The sequence below is a fragment of the Schistocerca piceifrons genome, chromosome 1 (assembly GCF_021461385.2).
Source record: "Schistocerca piceifrons isolate TAMUIC-IGC-003096 chromosome 1, iqSchPice1.1, whole genome shotgun sequence".
Classification (NCBI taxonomy): domain Eukaryota; kingdom Metazoa; phylum Arthropoda; class Insecta; order Orthoptera; family Acrididae; genus Schistocerca; species Schistocerca piceifrons.
This window is the reverse complement of record NC_060138.1, coordinates 843,306,711-843,322,711: the sequence shown is the minus strand read 5'-3', so window position 1 is coordinate 843,322,711 and position 16,001 is coordinate 843,306,711. Positions and strand designations below refer to the sequence as shown.

At 37.0% G+C, this 16,001-nt stretch overlaps 1 protein-coding gene across 2 annotated transcripts in view; it reads left to right on the top strand.

Moving 5' to 3' along the window:
- LOC124790981 (matrix metalloproteinase-14-like) overlaps positions 1 to 16,001 on the top strand; it is a 121,937-nt gene that overhangs the window by 51,719 nt on the left and 54,217 nt on the right. For both annotated transcript variants that reach the window (XM_047257825.1, XM_047257826.1), the window contains exons 4-6: positions 722 to 883; positions 6,594 to 6,727; positions 10,837 to 10,995. In XM_047257825.1, the coding sequence (XP_047113781.1) occupies positions 722 to 883; positions 6,594 to 6,727; positions 10,837 to 10,995 (455 nt within the window). The remainder of the gene's footprint in view (positions 1 to 721; positions 884 to 6,593; positions 6,728 to 10,836; positions 10,996 to 16,001) is intronic.

Here is a 16,001-nt window from a genome sequence, read left to right as displayed (position 1 = left end):
TAAATTCATTCTGTTTATTGATACTCATACAGCTTCTATTTCTGTCACACCAGTTTCTATCAATTCTGTTAGGTACCTCAGTCTCTCCACCTTCTTAATTTTCTCTCCTTTTGTTGTTATCCACCTAGGAGCTGCTTTGATGTTCATCATAAAAGACTGTGTGTTCTTGATAAAGATCTGTATGCTTTTTTTAGTTCTTAATCTTCAGAGTTGCATCATTTGGTTAACCACCTCTTCTAATGGTTCCAACAATATCATAGTATCACCTGTGAATGCTAAGACAGTCTACCAATATTGCTTTTTTCTTGCATCCCAGTCATATTCCACCCACTCCCTTCACTTCTTGTCACCATTTCCTGTTCAGGTAGACATTTAAAGAGAGTGCGAGAGGATCCATCTTTATTGCCACTATTGTTTTTTTTTTTTTTTAAATTAGTTTGGTGTTTTCATATTTCATTGATTATCAGGCTTCTCATACATTCTTCCCCCAAGTTGCTCAGGTGTAGTGATAACTAAATATAAACAGAACCGAAATGAGGTAGGGTGAAAGAAAGTACTGACACATTTCAAATGTATGGTTTGTATATCACACATGTTTGAGGGAAAACTCCTGCTTGAAGATTTTTAATTTATGGTAATTTCTAAGTTTTAATATGTTATATTGAAAAAGTAATTTATTTTATAACACAAATGCTTATTTCACTCTTTTATTTCCAAATAGTATAGCCAACTGGTCTCCTAAGATTGGTGAAGAAGCAGTTGTTGAACAAGTTCAGCGAGCATTTAGCACATGGGCAGGATATGCAAGACTAAACTTCTCACTCATAGCAGATCCTGCGGCTGATATTATCATTGCTTTTGGTCGAGGACCTCATGGTGATCCGTAAGTAATAAGTATATAATTTTGTTTGCACGAGTGTAAAGAGAAAAATGCTGCTAAATACTATATGCATGACTGGAGATTTGTTCATTTGAACCAGGAGGACTATTTAGGGTAAAACATAAGACAATGGGAAAAATATACTGTCAGTAAGTCTTGGTATGATCTACTTATTACCTGAAAAATTTATTTTAGCTTTCAGTAGAGCAGACTATAAGAATTGTCAGTTTCTGCCATATATTTCAATCGCTCATTACTGAACCATCATGTTTACATAAGATGAAGGTACATTTTGCACAACACTAAACAATTGCAGAAATTTCAGTGGAAACTAAGCACTACTTTTGTTGTGTGTTACATATTAACAGAAACTTTCAATTGGTGCCCTTAAAAATTTAACATACTTTTTATTAATGTTAATGAAAGATCAGAAATGAGTTAACCACTACTCTGAAAGAGACAGATTTCAATTACCTTGAAAGTATGAAGGTAATGATGATGTTTGGAAAAGCTAAACAGAATGGCTAGGTCGCTTACGTAACAGAGGGCATGAATACTGTTAATCTACATTTTATTAGTAGGCAGAGATACATCATAGAACTTGTGCACACCATAGAAGCTCAGAATGGACTACTCAGAGATTTTCCTGTGGCAGAATCTTAGTGCTGTTCAAGGAACTTTTCTCATACTCCACATGTGATAACTGCTAGGTCACTACAGAGCTCCTTCCTGGTAGTGCAGAGCACAGGGGTTTGGATGGTGCTGGTGCAAACTACAGATGCATGTGACATCCCATGCTCTGGCTGGCTGCTTACACAGGAGCACAGCTGGACTGTTTCTCAGTGTAATGAGTATGTGGAGCATGCTTGATTGGTAGCAGGGTGCAGGGTGAGATGGTAGCCAGTGATGTCATCCAAAACAGATATGAAGGCCAGAGTAAGGGAGGTGATGGTGCTGTAGCAGTGCATGTATCTTGCCTCAGTGGTGAATGCTGGAGCTGAGCATGTTTTTTTTTAGCAGCCATGAGCTTGACAACATTGAGTGCTGTAATTTTGATTTGATGGAATCCAGATCTGTTTCATCAGGGAATGTTCATTGGAGTGTGCCATCCTGGATATGTTGCTCATTGTGTTATCCTTCCACAACAAGGAGGTCATCGATTAGTTTGACTGAGATCTCCTCAGGTCAGAACTGGTGCACGCTGTAATTACATTGTCATCCAGGTCGATGTGCAGAAGTTCATCTATATGGTTAATATTACCTGCAAGCTTGTCAACAGCATCAAGCGGGGTCTACACTGGTTTAAGTCTGTTGACTGTAATAGTAATCAGTTTGGTATGTAGTAAAATGTCAAACGTGTTGTCTTTCTGTCTAATAACTTATGTGAGCCTGAGTAGGGCAGGTGTAATACCCATCAGACAGCATCGCCTCACAGCAAGACTTGGTCACAGTCCTGCAGAGATTTATGTGTGAAGTTTTTCTGGGAACCATGTCCCTGCTGGGATGGTATTTTGCGGTGTGCAATGTGTTACTTGGTTTTCCAGATGAGCTGTGGCAGTCCTTTGTTTGTAGGCAGTTGGGATGGCTTTGCAAAGTCCACTGGAAGAATGAGCAGGTCTCCACAAAGGAGTTCTGCCAGAGACATGCAGAAGCCTTCTTTATAAGCTGAACATACATCTAGAAGAACCCACAGGAGGGTGTCTGTCCATTCCCCTCCATGACATATAAAAGCTGTTTGCTTTACTGTTTCATTACCATGTAGTTGATAAACTGTTATTCAGAAGTGCTGGACCCCATGAAAGTGACAGAGTTGGGTAAAAGTGCGGACTCAAACCATCTGTCTTAGTCTGTCATTATTTTGATAAGCAGCCAAGATGGAAGTTCATAGATTGTCACATACTTGTACAGTGGTCTCATCAGGGTATAGCCTTGACCTTGTGTATTACTCTGTCAGTTGCTTAAAGAATATATCAATATCCATTTGAATCGGGGAGGGGCCCAAGGAGGTCTAAGTGGACAGGCTGAAAATGGTGCTTGAGGATAGAATAACTGCTGCATTGTGGTTGTGCCTGCCATCCTATTTTAAAACATTGGCAGGCAGTATATGCCTGTGTCCAAGAAATGCAGTCTTTCTTGACTTTTGGTCATATGAAGTAACCTGTGACAATCTTTGTTGTAGGTCATATCCCAAGGCATGTAATTTATCAAAAATAGTTCACCTCATGGTGAGTGATACTGGAGGACAAAGATGTTTTTGTAGGACATTGCATAGTACTCGTATTGAGCCAGGAATATCGCGCTATTTGATGCACAGTCCTGTTATGTTGTCATGTAGTAGTTTGCATAATTGTGTGTCTTGAAGCTATGCTGTTGCAAGTGTTTAAAATCAATACCTGCTGAGAGGGTACTGATCCATGAAAGGAAATTGGCCACAACATTGTTGGTGCCATGAAGATGTTGGGCATCTATTGTAAGTTGCTCAATGTAGTCCATATGTTGTGAGCAACAATCTTTTACTGGGTTGCAAACATAATCTGCTAGGTGGTGATAATTTGTACAAACTGTCAAAGGTCTGCCCTAAATGTCATCTTTAAAGTACCATTTTAGTTCATACACTGCCAACAGTTCTCTGTTATAGGGCAGCCACTGCTGGGAGTCCATCAACTTTTTGGAAAAGAAACATAGTAACTTTTGTACACATACTACTGACTGCTAGAGAACAGGACCTATCACAAAATCACTAGTATCAGAGGTGATTATCAGGTGTGCTGTGGGTAGTGGGTGTGCCAGAGTTGTAGAATGAGAAAAACAGTATTTTCTGAATTTAGGAAAATTATTGGGTGGAGATTTCTCAATCTGTGAATAGATGTTTTCCTTGGCAGGAGAGCAATCCTCCCTTCGAGGAATTTTGCAGGAATTTGGATGCATCAACACTAACTTTATTCACCAGTTCTGTAACAGCAGGTCAAATAATGACCCAATATCTCTGATAAAACTTGATGGGGTTACCACCAACACCTGAGGATTTATTTTTGATACTGTCTTTCAGAATTACTTTGATGTCATCACTGTCATCCTGTCAAGTAGGTCTTCTAAATACTCCCTGTGTTCTGAAGTGAGTGAGATTTGCACTTCAAGAAATAAAGATGACATTGCAGAAGGGTCAGTTGGTCAATTTGCAAAGAGATCCACAAAGAATGAGTAGGTGAAGAATGAGTAGGTGTGTTTAGTAATGGTGCTTTTCATTGTTAAACTATCACTATTCTTATGCTGAATATATGAGAGTGATTTACTTTGCATTCTATGCTTTTCATACTGGAAGTGGTACAATGTCAAGTTTTCATACAGAAAATTCTATGCTGGTCGTCCACGAATAACAGTCTCACCTGCTTTGTTTCATGTGCATTTATTCTGCTTTTATCTGTTTTACCTGCAAATAGGTACTCTTGTTTTGATTAACAGAAGGAGCAAGTTTGGCTTTTAAGGACTGATTGTAATATTCAGTTGTGTTGTAATTCTTCAGACATTCTTGGCAATCTGTTGACATCTTGAGGTATTGGGTATTATGGTGGGTATCAGCAACATTCTTGCATGATATTTCAACTGTGTAACTTGTTATCTTCATTAAGTGCTTCCACAAATAATTGTGTTCTTCATCCAAAAAGTTGCCTCAGAAATAATGCATAACAGCTTTTTGTATAATAGGGTTGGTTAACTCATACACCAATCAATGACTGAGTTAAAATTTTGACATTTTTGTTGACGTGGTTCTCAGTTTTCAATGATTTCAGAGTGCAGGATTTGAGAATGAAGATAATTAACACTGAATGTCTACTTCTGACAGTATTTAGAAATTTTAAGGAACACTAGAAGCCACAGTGTTCCATAAAACAAATAGACAAAATTACAGCATGAAGCAAATGACTGGTCAGAAAACATGAAACATAAATGCAGTGTATTCTGTTCACACCACTGGGATAAAACGTGTAAATTCATTTTTATCTTTACAGAAAATGTGCCAGACATTAGTTAAATGATAATCACTGATTATTTGTTGCAATTCTGTGCTCTTCTTTGAGTATAACAGGTATTTTTCAGAAGGCTTGGGACATCCTTATTAAAAAATCTAACTGTGCTTGTCCAATATTAGTGCTGCACAGTACATAAGTATTTAAAAGAAATGTCTCAGCAACAATACATGCAATTGTGAAAGTTGAACATTTTTTACTGTAAAGCTATCCCTTAAGAGAATAGGCATTCCACAATTGCTTTCTGCATTGACATTGATAATATATTGAAGGCCTGGTAATGTCAGTTGCTGTCATAGAGGCTTCCTGTAAAAATATCACACCAAACATGCCATGTTGCATAAAATCATTAAGCACATTGGTTTCAATAGAAGTTGTCAAGGAAATAGTATTTAGCATTAGCACGCATTAGATACACGTCAAATAGATGTTATCTGCTGTGACCTGATTTGGTAACTGTTTGGAAAGTGAAGAAGTATTTGCATAAATGCTGCATAATTCTCTTTAATTTTTTTGTGCTTCATTGAGAGGCAACCATTCTGGTGTTGTACATGTCAGAGACCATGGGCAAATAAAACAGCTCCACCATTTACCTGATATGATATCTAAGATGTGGAAATATCAATTTAACAATACAAGAGAAGGAAAATTGCTACTCACCATGTAGTGGAGTTGCTGAGTTGTGATAGGCACAATAAAAAGATTCACACAATCATAGCTTTCGGCCATTAAGGCCTTTGTCAGCAGAAGATACACATACACACTCACACACACGTACACACTCTCTCAAGCGCAACTTGCAAGTTGCACTTGCGTGTGTGTGTGTGTGTGTGTGTGTGTGTGTGTGTGTGTGTGTGTGTGTGTGTGTGTGTGTGTGTGTATGTGTGTCTACTGCTGACAAAGGCCTTAATGGCCTGAAGCTATGATTGTGTGAATCTTTTTAATGTGCCTATCACGACTCAGCACCTCCGCTGTATGGTGAGTAGCAACTTTTCTTCTCTCGTGTTGTTACATTCCATCCTGGATTTTCCATTATTTGAAATATCAATTTAATTACATCTTGGTTTTTGTTCTGTGGTTCCTAATAATCAACCACTGAGTTATTTACAAATGTGAAATTCCATTGAAAATGGTGGGCATGTTTGCTGTCATAAGGCTGTCAGAGAGGGGTGTGAGGAACTGAGGATATTAACACCATGAAAAATGAACTGACACAGGGAAACATGCCAAGCATGGTAATTAAGGAGCACCATTATCACGGCAGTCTCACCCACATATAGGAACTGTCTCATTTTTCAGTCAGAGCAGCTATCAGTTTATAACTGGACTTCAGAAGTAATAAATAAATAAATATATCTTGTAAGACATAACTGGAAATACAACTTTCAACATTAGTGGTGAAAAGACTACTTCTATGTCCCTACCTATTTTGTTTTCAAAAGTTGACAAAATCCACTGTATGTATACAGGGTGCTTGAACACTTATGTCTTCCATTGGTTTTGAGCTAGGGGGTCCAGAGCTAAGGAAAAAGTGAACAAATAATGGGTCACAGTTCACACTAGTGACATAGTAGTTTATGGTGTATTTTTATTCAGACGGAAGTAATTTTGGGCTTAGAATGATTTCATTAAAATTTTTTTATTGTTTGGCAGTACTTAAAAATAAAAATTTCTTTTAATTATAGATTTCCTTTTGATGGGCCAGGCAGTATACTGGCTCATGCCTATTATCCATATGAAATGGATCAGTATGGTGGAGATGTCCATTTCGATGAAGATGAAAACTGGAAAGTAAAGTTAGATGGACCTTATGACGATGGTAAGATCACATAAATTCACAAATTTTCTCTTTTATTTTTTAATACTTATTTGTAGCATAGCTTTGTAAAGTTCAGTATATTATTTAAGTTCCTCAAGAAATTCAAATTTCCTTCTTCAGATTTTTATACACACTCTGTCACCTGAAGTATTCAGACACATACTTGAAGCTATACTCCAAGTTTTTTTAATGCATTCATCCTCTTTAGTGGTGTTATTTACCTTTTGTGTTTTATTATTGCGACATTCACTGGCATACTAGTGAGTAGTGGCAGAAGTTTTCTGGGTAACATAATACTACCCTTTAATAAAAAGCAGCTCATAAATAATATAAAATTATTCTTCCACAAACCATGTGGCACTTAAACTCTCTGTATTGTAGAAAAACACAGTACCCTTCTCAAACTGATGGCAAATGACAATTATGTTCAGAAGAATAACCATGCCACCAGCTCATCTAAAAGATTTTTTAGCATCAGGTCTAAAGGGAAAGGCGCCACCAAGATAAGTGAAAACAAATGCCTAACAGTGTTTCACCAAAACATTCAAGCCATAAAGAACAAAGCACAACAGCTAGAAGTAGAATTGGAAAAATTTGATAGCCAAGTTTTGTGTATCACTGAACACTGGTGCAAAGGGAAGCAAATTGAACACATTGCATTAGCCTCATTTGACCTTGCATGTTACTATAGCAGAATCTCAATGAATGGTGGAGGTTCATGTATCTATGTAAAAAAAGGTATGTCATTTAAAGTAAGATATGATCTTTTAGATCTAGGTGAGGACAAACATTTCGAACTTTCTGCTGTTGAAATAATAGGACCTGGCATAGCAAAAAAATTAGTCATATTTTTTGTGTACCGCTCTCCCAGTGGAGACATTGATATATTCTTCTCAAAACTGAATCAAAGCTTAGACAAGGTTTCTGGACCAAAAGCAAATATAATTATCTGTGGTGACTTAAACATTAATATGATGAAAACTGATAAGGCTAGCAACATATATGTGAATATTCTAAGCTGTTATGGAATATCCTCCCTTGTTAAGTGTCCAACTAGAATAACGAAAGAATCCTCCTCATCTATAGATCATGTAGCTACAGATATTGATAGTAAAAAATGTCATATTGTTGTCCAAAACCTGGGCCTAGCAGACCACCTCTGCCAGATCTTAAAAACTAACATTCATGTAGAAACTCCTCCTAAACTTTGTACATACAAAAGAATGTTTTCCAAATCAGCCCTGCATCAGTTTAAATCCCAGCTAGAATATGAAGACTGGAGGGAAGTCTATGCAGAAACCAACGCAAATCAGAAATTTATCAAGTTCATGTCAATTTTTAAACTCAGATTTGAAGAGATGTTTCCCAAAACTCTTTATCAAATTAAAACTATAAAGAGAAATCAGTGGGTGACTACAGGTGTCAAAAAATCCTCAGAAACTCTTAGATATCTCAACTCCATAAAAAATAATCAATCTAACCCAGAAGTTCTGCAATCCTACAAAAAATACAGGAAAATTTACAGAAAGGTGTTGCTAGCCGCAAAAAAACTTTCAAACAACAAAATATTACTTGAAGCTGAAAACAAGAGCAAAGCAGCCTGGAACATCGTCAAACAGGAAACATCTAACTCTGCTAAAAAGGACCTCAATTCACATATTAAAAACAAAGATGTACCAGTAGGTAACCCTAAAAAATTAGCTGATTTTGTAAACTCATATTTCAGTAGTATTGCAAAAAAATTACAGCAGAAATTTCCAGATATGTATGATTTACCTACTCAGAACCAGCCAACAAACTCAATGGTGCTCTTGCCAACTACAGAAAGGGAAGTGGCACTAGTAGTACACCAACTAAAAAATAAAACTTCAGTAGGACTTGATCCCAGTCTGCGTAATTAAAGATTGTATAGACTCCATAAAGGGCCCATTAACAGACATAATTAATGAATCTTTCGAATCTGGATACTTTCCGGAGTACCTAAAACAAGCAAAAGTTATACCTATCCTTAAAAACGGAGATGTGGAAAATGTAGAGAACTACAGGCCGATCTCTATACTGTCTATCATTTCTAAAATAATAGAAATACTAGTCAAAAAGAGACTGCTAAATTACCTGAATAAATATAATCTTCTTTCCAATGACCAATTTGGGTTTAGGCCCAGAAAAGGCACACAATATGCTATAGCACAGTTCACTAAAGTAATTTTAGAAGCACTGGACAAAGGTGAAAATGTAAGTGGTATCTTTTTAGACTTGTCCAAGGCCTTTGATACAGTTGACCACAAAATCTTACTTCATAAATTAGGGCAAATAGGAATAAGAGGTGTGACAAAGAAGTGGTTCAAATCATACTTGGAAAACAGAGTTCAACGAGTTGAGATATCACAAGTTTCAAACAATTCCCTTATAAAACACCTGTCTGACCCAGAAAATGTGAATATAGGCGTCCCACGGGGAAGTGTATTAGGCCCAATATTGTTTCTTATATACATTAACGACTTCCCACAAAGTATCAGACATGGTGAAAAAATACTTTTTGCTGATGACAGCAACATAGTAATAACAGGTGAAAATCCAACACAACTGTCAGAAAGAGCAAACGAGGCTCTCAATGATGTCCACAACTGGTCATTAAAAAATAAAGTAACCCTAAATGTAAAGAAAACTAACTATATTAACTTCCAATTGAACAAAAAACACAATGCCACTAGAATAAAAGTTAATAATAATGAATTAGAATGTGTAACAAGTACCAAATTCTTAGGGATGAATGTAGACAGCCAACTGAAATGGACAAACCATGTCAACATTTTGGCAAAGAAATTATCCACAGCATGCTATGCTCTTAGAATCCTTGCACCGGTATGCAATAATACCTGTCTTAAAATAACATATTACGGATATCTACACTCAGTCCTCAGCTATGGGATCATGTTTTGGGGAACAAGTGCCAGTAACAAACAAACTGTGTTCAAAGTACAAAAAAGAGCCATAAGGATAATAACAAATAGCAACAACAGGGCCCACTGTCTAGAATTATTTAGAAAGCTAGGAATTCTAACTGTTTCTTGTGAGTATATCTTTCAGAACATAATGTTCATTAAGAAAAATCTCAACATGTACAACACAAACAGCCTAATACATGACCATGAAACAAGAGCTTGTCACCACCTCCAGCCAGATAGAAAGAACAAGGCAAAGACGCAAAAAAGTTTATTTTACAATGGGATAAAACTGTACAACAAATTACCACAAGAAATTAAAGAAATAAATGAGCCCCTCACTTTCAGACAAAAGCTTAAAACCTTTTTAGTAAGTAAAAGTTGTTATACTGTAAAAGAATATTTAACATAGATGTAGATTATTAGCAACATAGGACATTATCACCAAAATATTATGTAATTATAAATATGTGTATGACTAGTTATAAAAACTACACAAAATATGAGAAACCTGTTTAATTGTAAATGTAAATGTTGTGCTCATGTGTTGTAATCTGACGACATCCATACAATATTTATTGTTCCACGGATGAATAAATAAATAAATAAATAAATAAAATAAATAGATTCCCATATACATCTGTGGTATATCATTTCCATGAAGAGCAACAACATTTTCTGATGATAAAATAAGAGTACACTTTATTTTCTCTATAAATTTCACTAGTGGTGCTATGCAGGCTGTGAGATAACATTTATGCAAGAGTTCTCCAGACATGCATGAATCCATTGCAGTTTTGGAGGCAACTGTAGTATTTATAGTAAACTAATCAAAACCTGAATAATAAATATTTTCTCTTAATATCTCCTGTATAGATGCAAAAGAAATGTCTTGTCCAGACTAATTACATCTTTGCAGGTGGTATATAAGGTTCATTTAAAGTTGTAAGACAACTCACACCTCTAGTGAAATTATCATTCTTTGGTAGTTTCATAATCTGTAACAATTTTCTTTCTTAGCCACATATTTATTAGTACATAGTTCTCAATAACACATACTACATATTGATTCATATGAGAAGTACAGAAACACCCTTAACAGGTATTTCATACTCTGTTGTAATTGAAAACTTTTCAAAATAATATATATCCTTTATTTTTCAGGGGTGGATTTCTTCACAGTTGCTGTACATGAGCTTGGTCATAGCCTGGGATTGGCTCACTCCGATGTGCCCTCCTCGATTATGTTTCCATACTACAAAGGCTTTCAGGAATCGTTTCAGCTTGGTTATGATGATATTCTTGCTATGTATGACCTATACAGTAAGTTTTCAGACCTCAGACAAAATCTGGATAATGATTACCACATTATTCTTTTAATGAATATAATTATAAGAAAATATGAAAATATTTTTTATGAATAAGAGTACAGAGTTTCTCAACAGTAGTAATCACATTTTCATACTGTAATGAACCTTTTAAGTGTATCATATTTGGCAGCCGTAGGGCTCCATTATAGTTTTAAATAAAAGTTCAGAAATAAGAACACCTGACAATGAAGGCAGTAATTCTAAGAACAACAGACCATTACAGCTATTTTGGTTTTTTAATAACTGTTAGAATTATCATAGTAATGGAATCCACTGACACATCTGATGCTGGTTAGAGGAACTGATAGGAACATTAGAACATTATGTCCCATCAATGATGAGATGATTGGTGACAGACCACAAGCTCCAACAGAATAAGTATCAAGGAAGGAAATTGCACATGAATGCATGAATCATGCTGCCATAATAATCAATTTAGGGAAACCACAAAAGATTTAAATTTAAATGTGTGAGTGTGATTTTGAGACCTGCTCCCCGAGTGAGTAAGTTCAGTGCCTGAAACACTGTTTCTCCTCACTTGTAAACATTGAGATTAGTATGTAAACTGAAGAGAAGAGTAATAAAACCAACACCTGCCCATAAAGCTTACTGATTTAATTGTGCTATTCAGACAACATTTCTTTAACATGTCTATCATAGTGAAATCTTGATTGTCAACTAGTTACCAAGATCCATCTTCATCCATCTATTTTTCAGTATTGAAATCAAGCCACAGGTTAATAGGCATCTTCAAACACACTGAGATGTTGCTTGCTCATTAATAAAACACATTGTTTTTGACATTTTTCCTGGTGAAACATAACATTGTTATGAAAACTTTGACAGTTCCAGCAATATTTCTTTGTTGATGTCATTGTACCCAAATCTGTTGTTCATGTTTGCCTAATATATCCATTTAAGCATCTCTATATTTATTAGACAGAACACTATCAGCTGTCTGTATACTGTTTAGTATTAAACGAAAATTTATATACAAATATTTTAATAAATTATAGATGGAATGGCTACTTAGTTCTTTTTTTAATTTAGTTTTGAATGTTTTGGGATTTACAATTTCCTGCTTGATATTTGCCAACAAAATATCAAAGAGTTTTGCACAAGAATGTAAAACTTACTTGAACCAAAGACAGGAGTACAGTGCAGCTGCAATTTATTCTCATTTCTAATGTTGTGGTTGTGAAATGCGCAATTCATCCTAAATTCACTCTAATTATTAATAATAATTGCCATGAAGGAATAAATATATTGGCACACAATGTAAAAATCCCAAGGTCCCTGAACAGGTTTCTGGTATCAGCTTTATGTAATATTCTTACTGCATGCTTGAGGAAATTAAGTCACATGATAGTAATGAATGAAAATATTAAAACTAAGCTAGAAATCCTGTCTGCAGATTAGCACAGTGGAAGTAATTTGTAGGAAGCAAGCTTCATGATGCTGTAGAAACAGCTCCCAATAATATGTGACACAGTTAATGTAACTCACTTTATTCAGAAGAGTAACTATAAAACATGTATATACATAATGGTCTTTAAAAATGCACTGTCTTTCTTTTCTCTCTCTCCAAAGATCTTCCATTCCCACTGGCCAGAGATGTTTGGGTCTCAGGGAGCTCAGTATTTTTACAAAGTCCTCCACCAGAAGTATAGAGTACTGTGGGATGTGGTGGTCACACATGTTGGCATGTACAGATGCATGTGACCAGTTGTGCTGTGGTTGGCACTGCACAGGGCATGACCAGATCATATCTTGTGGTGGTATGTGATGTGCTTAGGGCTGGTTCTGTGCCAGATGTTGTGGACGGAGCCTGAGATGGCCGTATTGTGACTCAGATGGTGCAATGAATGGAGGAGGAGGCAGTGGATGCTCACCAAAGTCCTGGCCAGCTCACATAAAATACAAGTGCATAGGTTTGCCACATGCTAGAATGTCAAATGTCTGTGAACCACTTTGAGCACCCTGTATGGATCTGAACAAAGGAGCTGCAAAGCTAATCATATGGTGTCTTCTCACAACATGACTAAGTCACAAGAGGTGAGGTTCTTGTGTATAAACACTTTTAGGGTTAAATGAATTGAGGGGCACAGAATGTGCATGTTCTGAATATGTTCCTGAGAGGACCAATTCAGACTGACAGCTGTGATTAGTGGTAACCATTTGTGGAGTGTCGAAGTGGGTGGTCTACTTCTCAACAAACAGTTGTGGTTGTTTTGGCTGTGATGCCATGCATGGGCAATGCTTCTAGCCATCGTGATACCCTGTTAGTCATGGATAGGAGGTATCAAAATCCTTCCAACTCTGAGAGGGGTCCAATGATCTCAAGGTAGACAGGCCAGAACTGAGTCTTTTGGATGGGGAAGTGTCCAAGTTGAGGTTGAACATGTGGCCTATCTTACTAAATTGGCATGTAAGACAGCTTGGTGCCCAGCAGTCACACTCTCATTTTATGTTCACCCCTATGAATCCATCTGTCAGTAGGCAGATGGTCGCCTTGGTGCTGAGGTGATTCAGGTTGTGTAACTGCTCAAATATTTCACACACAGCATAAGAGGCACTAGTGGTCATGACCCATTTTGCAAAATGTCACAGAGCAGGATTGTGTGAGTCATGGGAAGAGACCAACATTTGATGCAAAGATATGTGTCGTGGTTGTTGAGGAGGTCATTCATTTGTTCAGCTGCCATATGCTCATAGTTGTATTGGAGATAAATTCTGCCGATCCTTGAAAGGCATTCCATAATGATATTGCCAACATCAAGGATGTGATGTATGCTTGTGGTATATTGTGCTATAAGGTCTCAATGATCTGTCATAGACTAGCATCCTGAAATGGGCTCCTGATAGCATCCATCAGAGGTTTGTGATCTGTGTACTTGGTCACTTGACAGCCTTCAGTATCCTCATGGAAGTACTTGACCACCATATGTACCACAAGAAGCTCACTGTGGAAAGCTGACCGCTTTTCTGAGAGGGGGTAGTTTCCTTGAGAAGAACCAAAGCAGTTGGGGCACCCCATTGGTCACCTTGCTCGCAACAGCCATGAGGGTGACCTGTGCTTCGGTGTTAGGGTGTATCAAAGTAACAGTTTGTGCTAGACAGTACTATCTCCTGTGGCATGCTTCTGTCATCTTGACAGATGACACAACTTTCTTTGTGCCTTGTTTATTATTGCCTGCTAAGGCATTCATGAGAGAAGACCACACTGTGGGTGTATGAGAAAGGTGTCACCAGTAGAAGTTAAGAATAAATGTACCAGTGTTTGGTGTGATAAGTAAGATGGCTGCCAGTTGTTTGTGATACACCACTGGTTGTGATGATGTGGTAAGTGGCTGCTCATATCTGTTTCATAGTGCAGAAGGCACAAAAGACACAAAAGTGGCATTATGATTATGTTGCAGTCTTTGCTGGTTAAGAGCACTGTCTATGTTAGCATTCTCCACAGAGCACAAGTTCAGATTTGTTTTGCCCACCACTGTTAAGCATGGTTAGAATGGTGTTGTCCGTCCATAGGTATGAGGTGAGTATTGTTGATGCACTTGGGTTTCACCGCTGTATTTACACAATGATGACACTGCACATCCTGCACTGTAGTCCTGTTGGTACTGTAAATAGGTTCGACATGATGGGTGATGTGTTATGTAAGGACCACATTGTTGTGACACAATACACCAGACCAGGTTAAGGTAGAGTGGAAAATTTAAGGCACATTTCACAATAGATGTGGGGTCACCAATGTAGGAAGCAAGGTTTAGAATGCAGAAGGGACAGCTTCCAATAATATGTGGCATGGTTAATGTAACACATTTTATTCAGAAGAGTAACTGTATAACAGATCTACATCAAACATTTGTCAAGAAAGCACTGCCTTCCTTCTCCCTCTCTCCAAAGATCCTCCTCTCTTGCTGGCCAGAGACATTCGGATGTCACATGGAGGCTGATATCCCCACAGATTTCAACATGCAAAACAGGCAGAACTTAGCTTTGTGGTTAACTTATCTATGTGTGGGTGTCACCTCAATATGTATCCTTCAGGATGCCTAGAAATATGCCTCACAGACTTTCATTAAGTGTTACACTGTTCTCTGTGAATTTGTTACAAGCCTCTTCCGCTATTATCTTGTATGTGTCTGGTATGTATGTATTTTGACCTTTTACTAAGATACATTTATCATCACAAACCCATACAGTTTTTCGGGTGTTTTCCAGTGGCTTTGGTAAGTCACTTATGTAAGTGAGAAACAGAAATAGATCAAATAGCAAATGATAACCATATACATAAGCTAAATTAACTAAGAAAAGTGGATAACTTTTTACTTTTTTATTTCATCCTTCTCAGTTGCATTGATATAAAATTCAGCTGTAGAGGTTAATAGTTTCTAACCACACACTTTGTTATTAACCATTATTATTCATACAAGATGGTCCAAAGGCACAGCCAACTATATCGTGGGCAACAAGTACCCACGTTGATCCTAGCCCATGTGTCCATTGCTACTGATTGACACAACCAGGGTGCAGGGTACTATACATTTCTATGCCTTTGGCACATTATTGTAAGAATAATTACGATTAATGTCAAGGTGCATGGTTTGAAAATGGGCATGTCAGCCTGAAACCAATAACCAATACAACTGAATTATATATCAATGCAACTGAGAGGGACAAAATAAAAGTAGTTTGCAATTTTGTCAGTACTGAACAGTTGTGGACCTACCATCCCATGGCAGCATGCCTTGAGTGAACTAAATTAACTGGTTGTAAACATTTTACATGAAAAAAATGTCAGCAGTCTTCACACTGTCAACCATCTGTCAATGCATTACAACAATTTCTGCTCTTGTTAATTTTCACAATATTTATTTAATCTAGATAGATTGTTTAATTTTAGCTGTTTGATAAACAATTATGATTACATGACTTATTGCTGTTTTTTTTCTT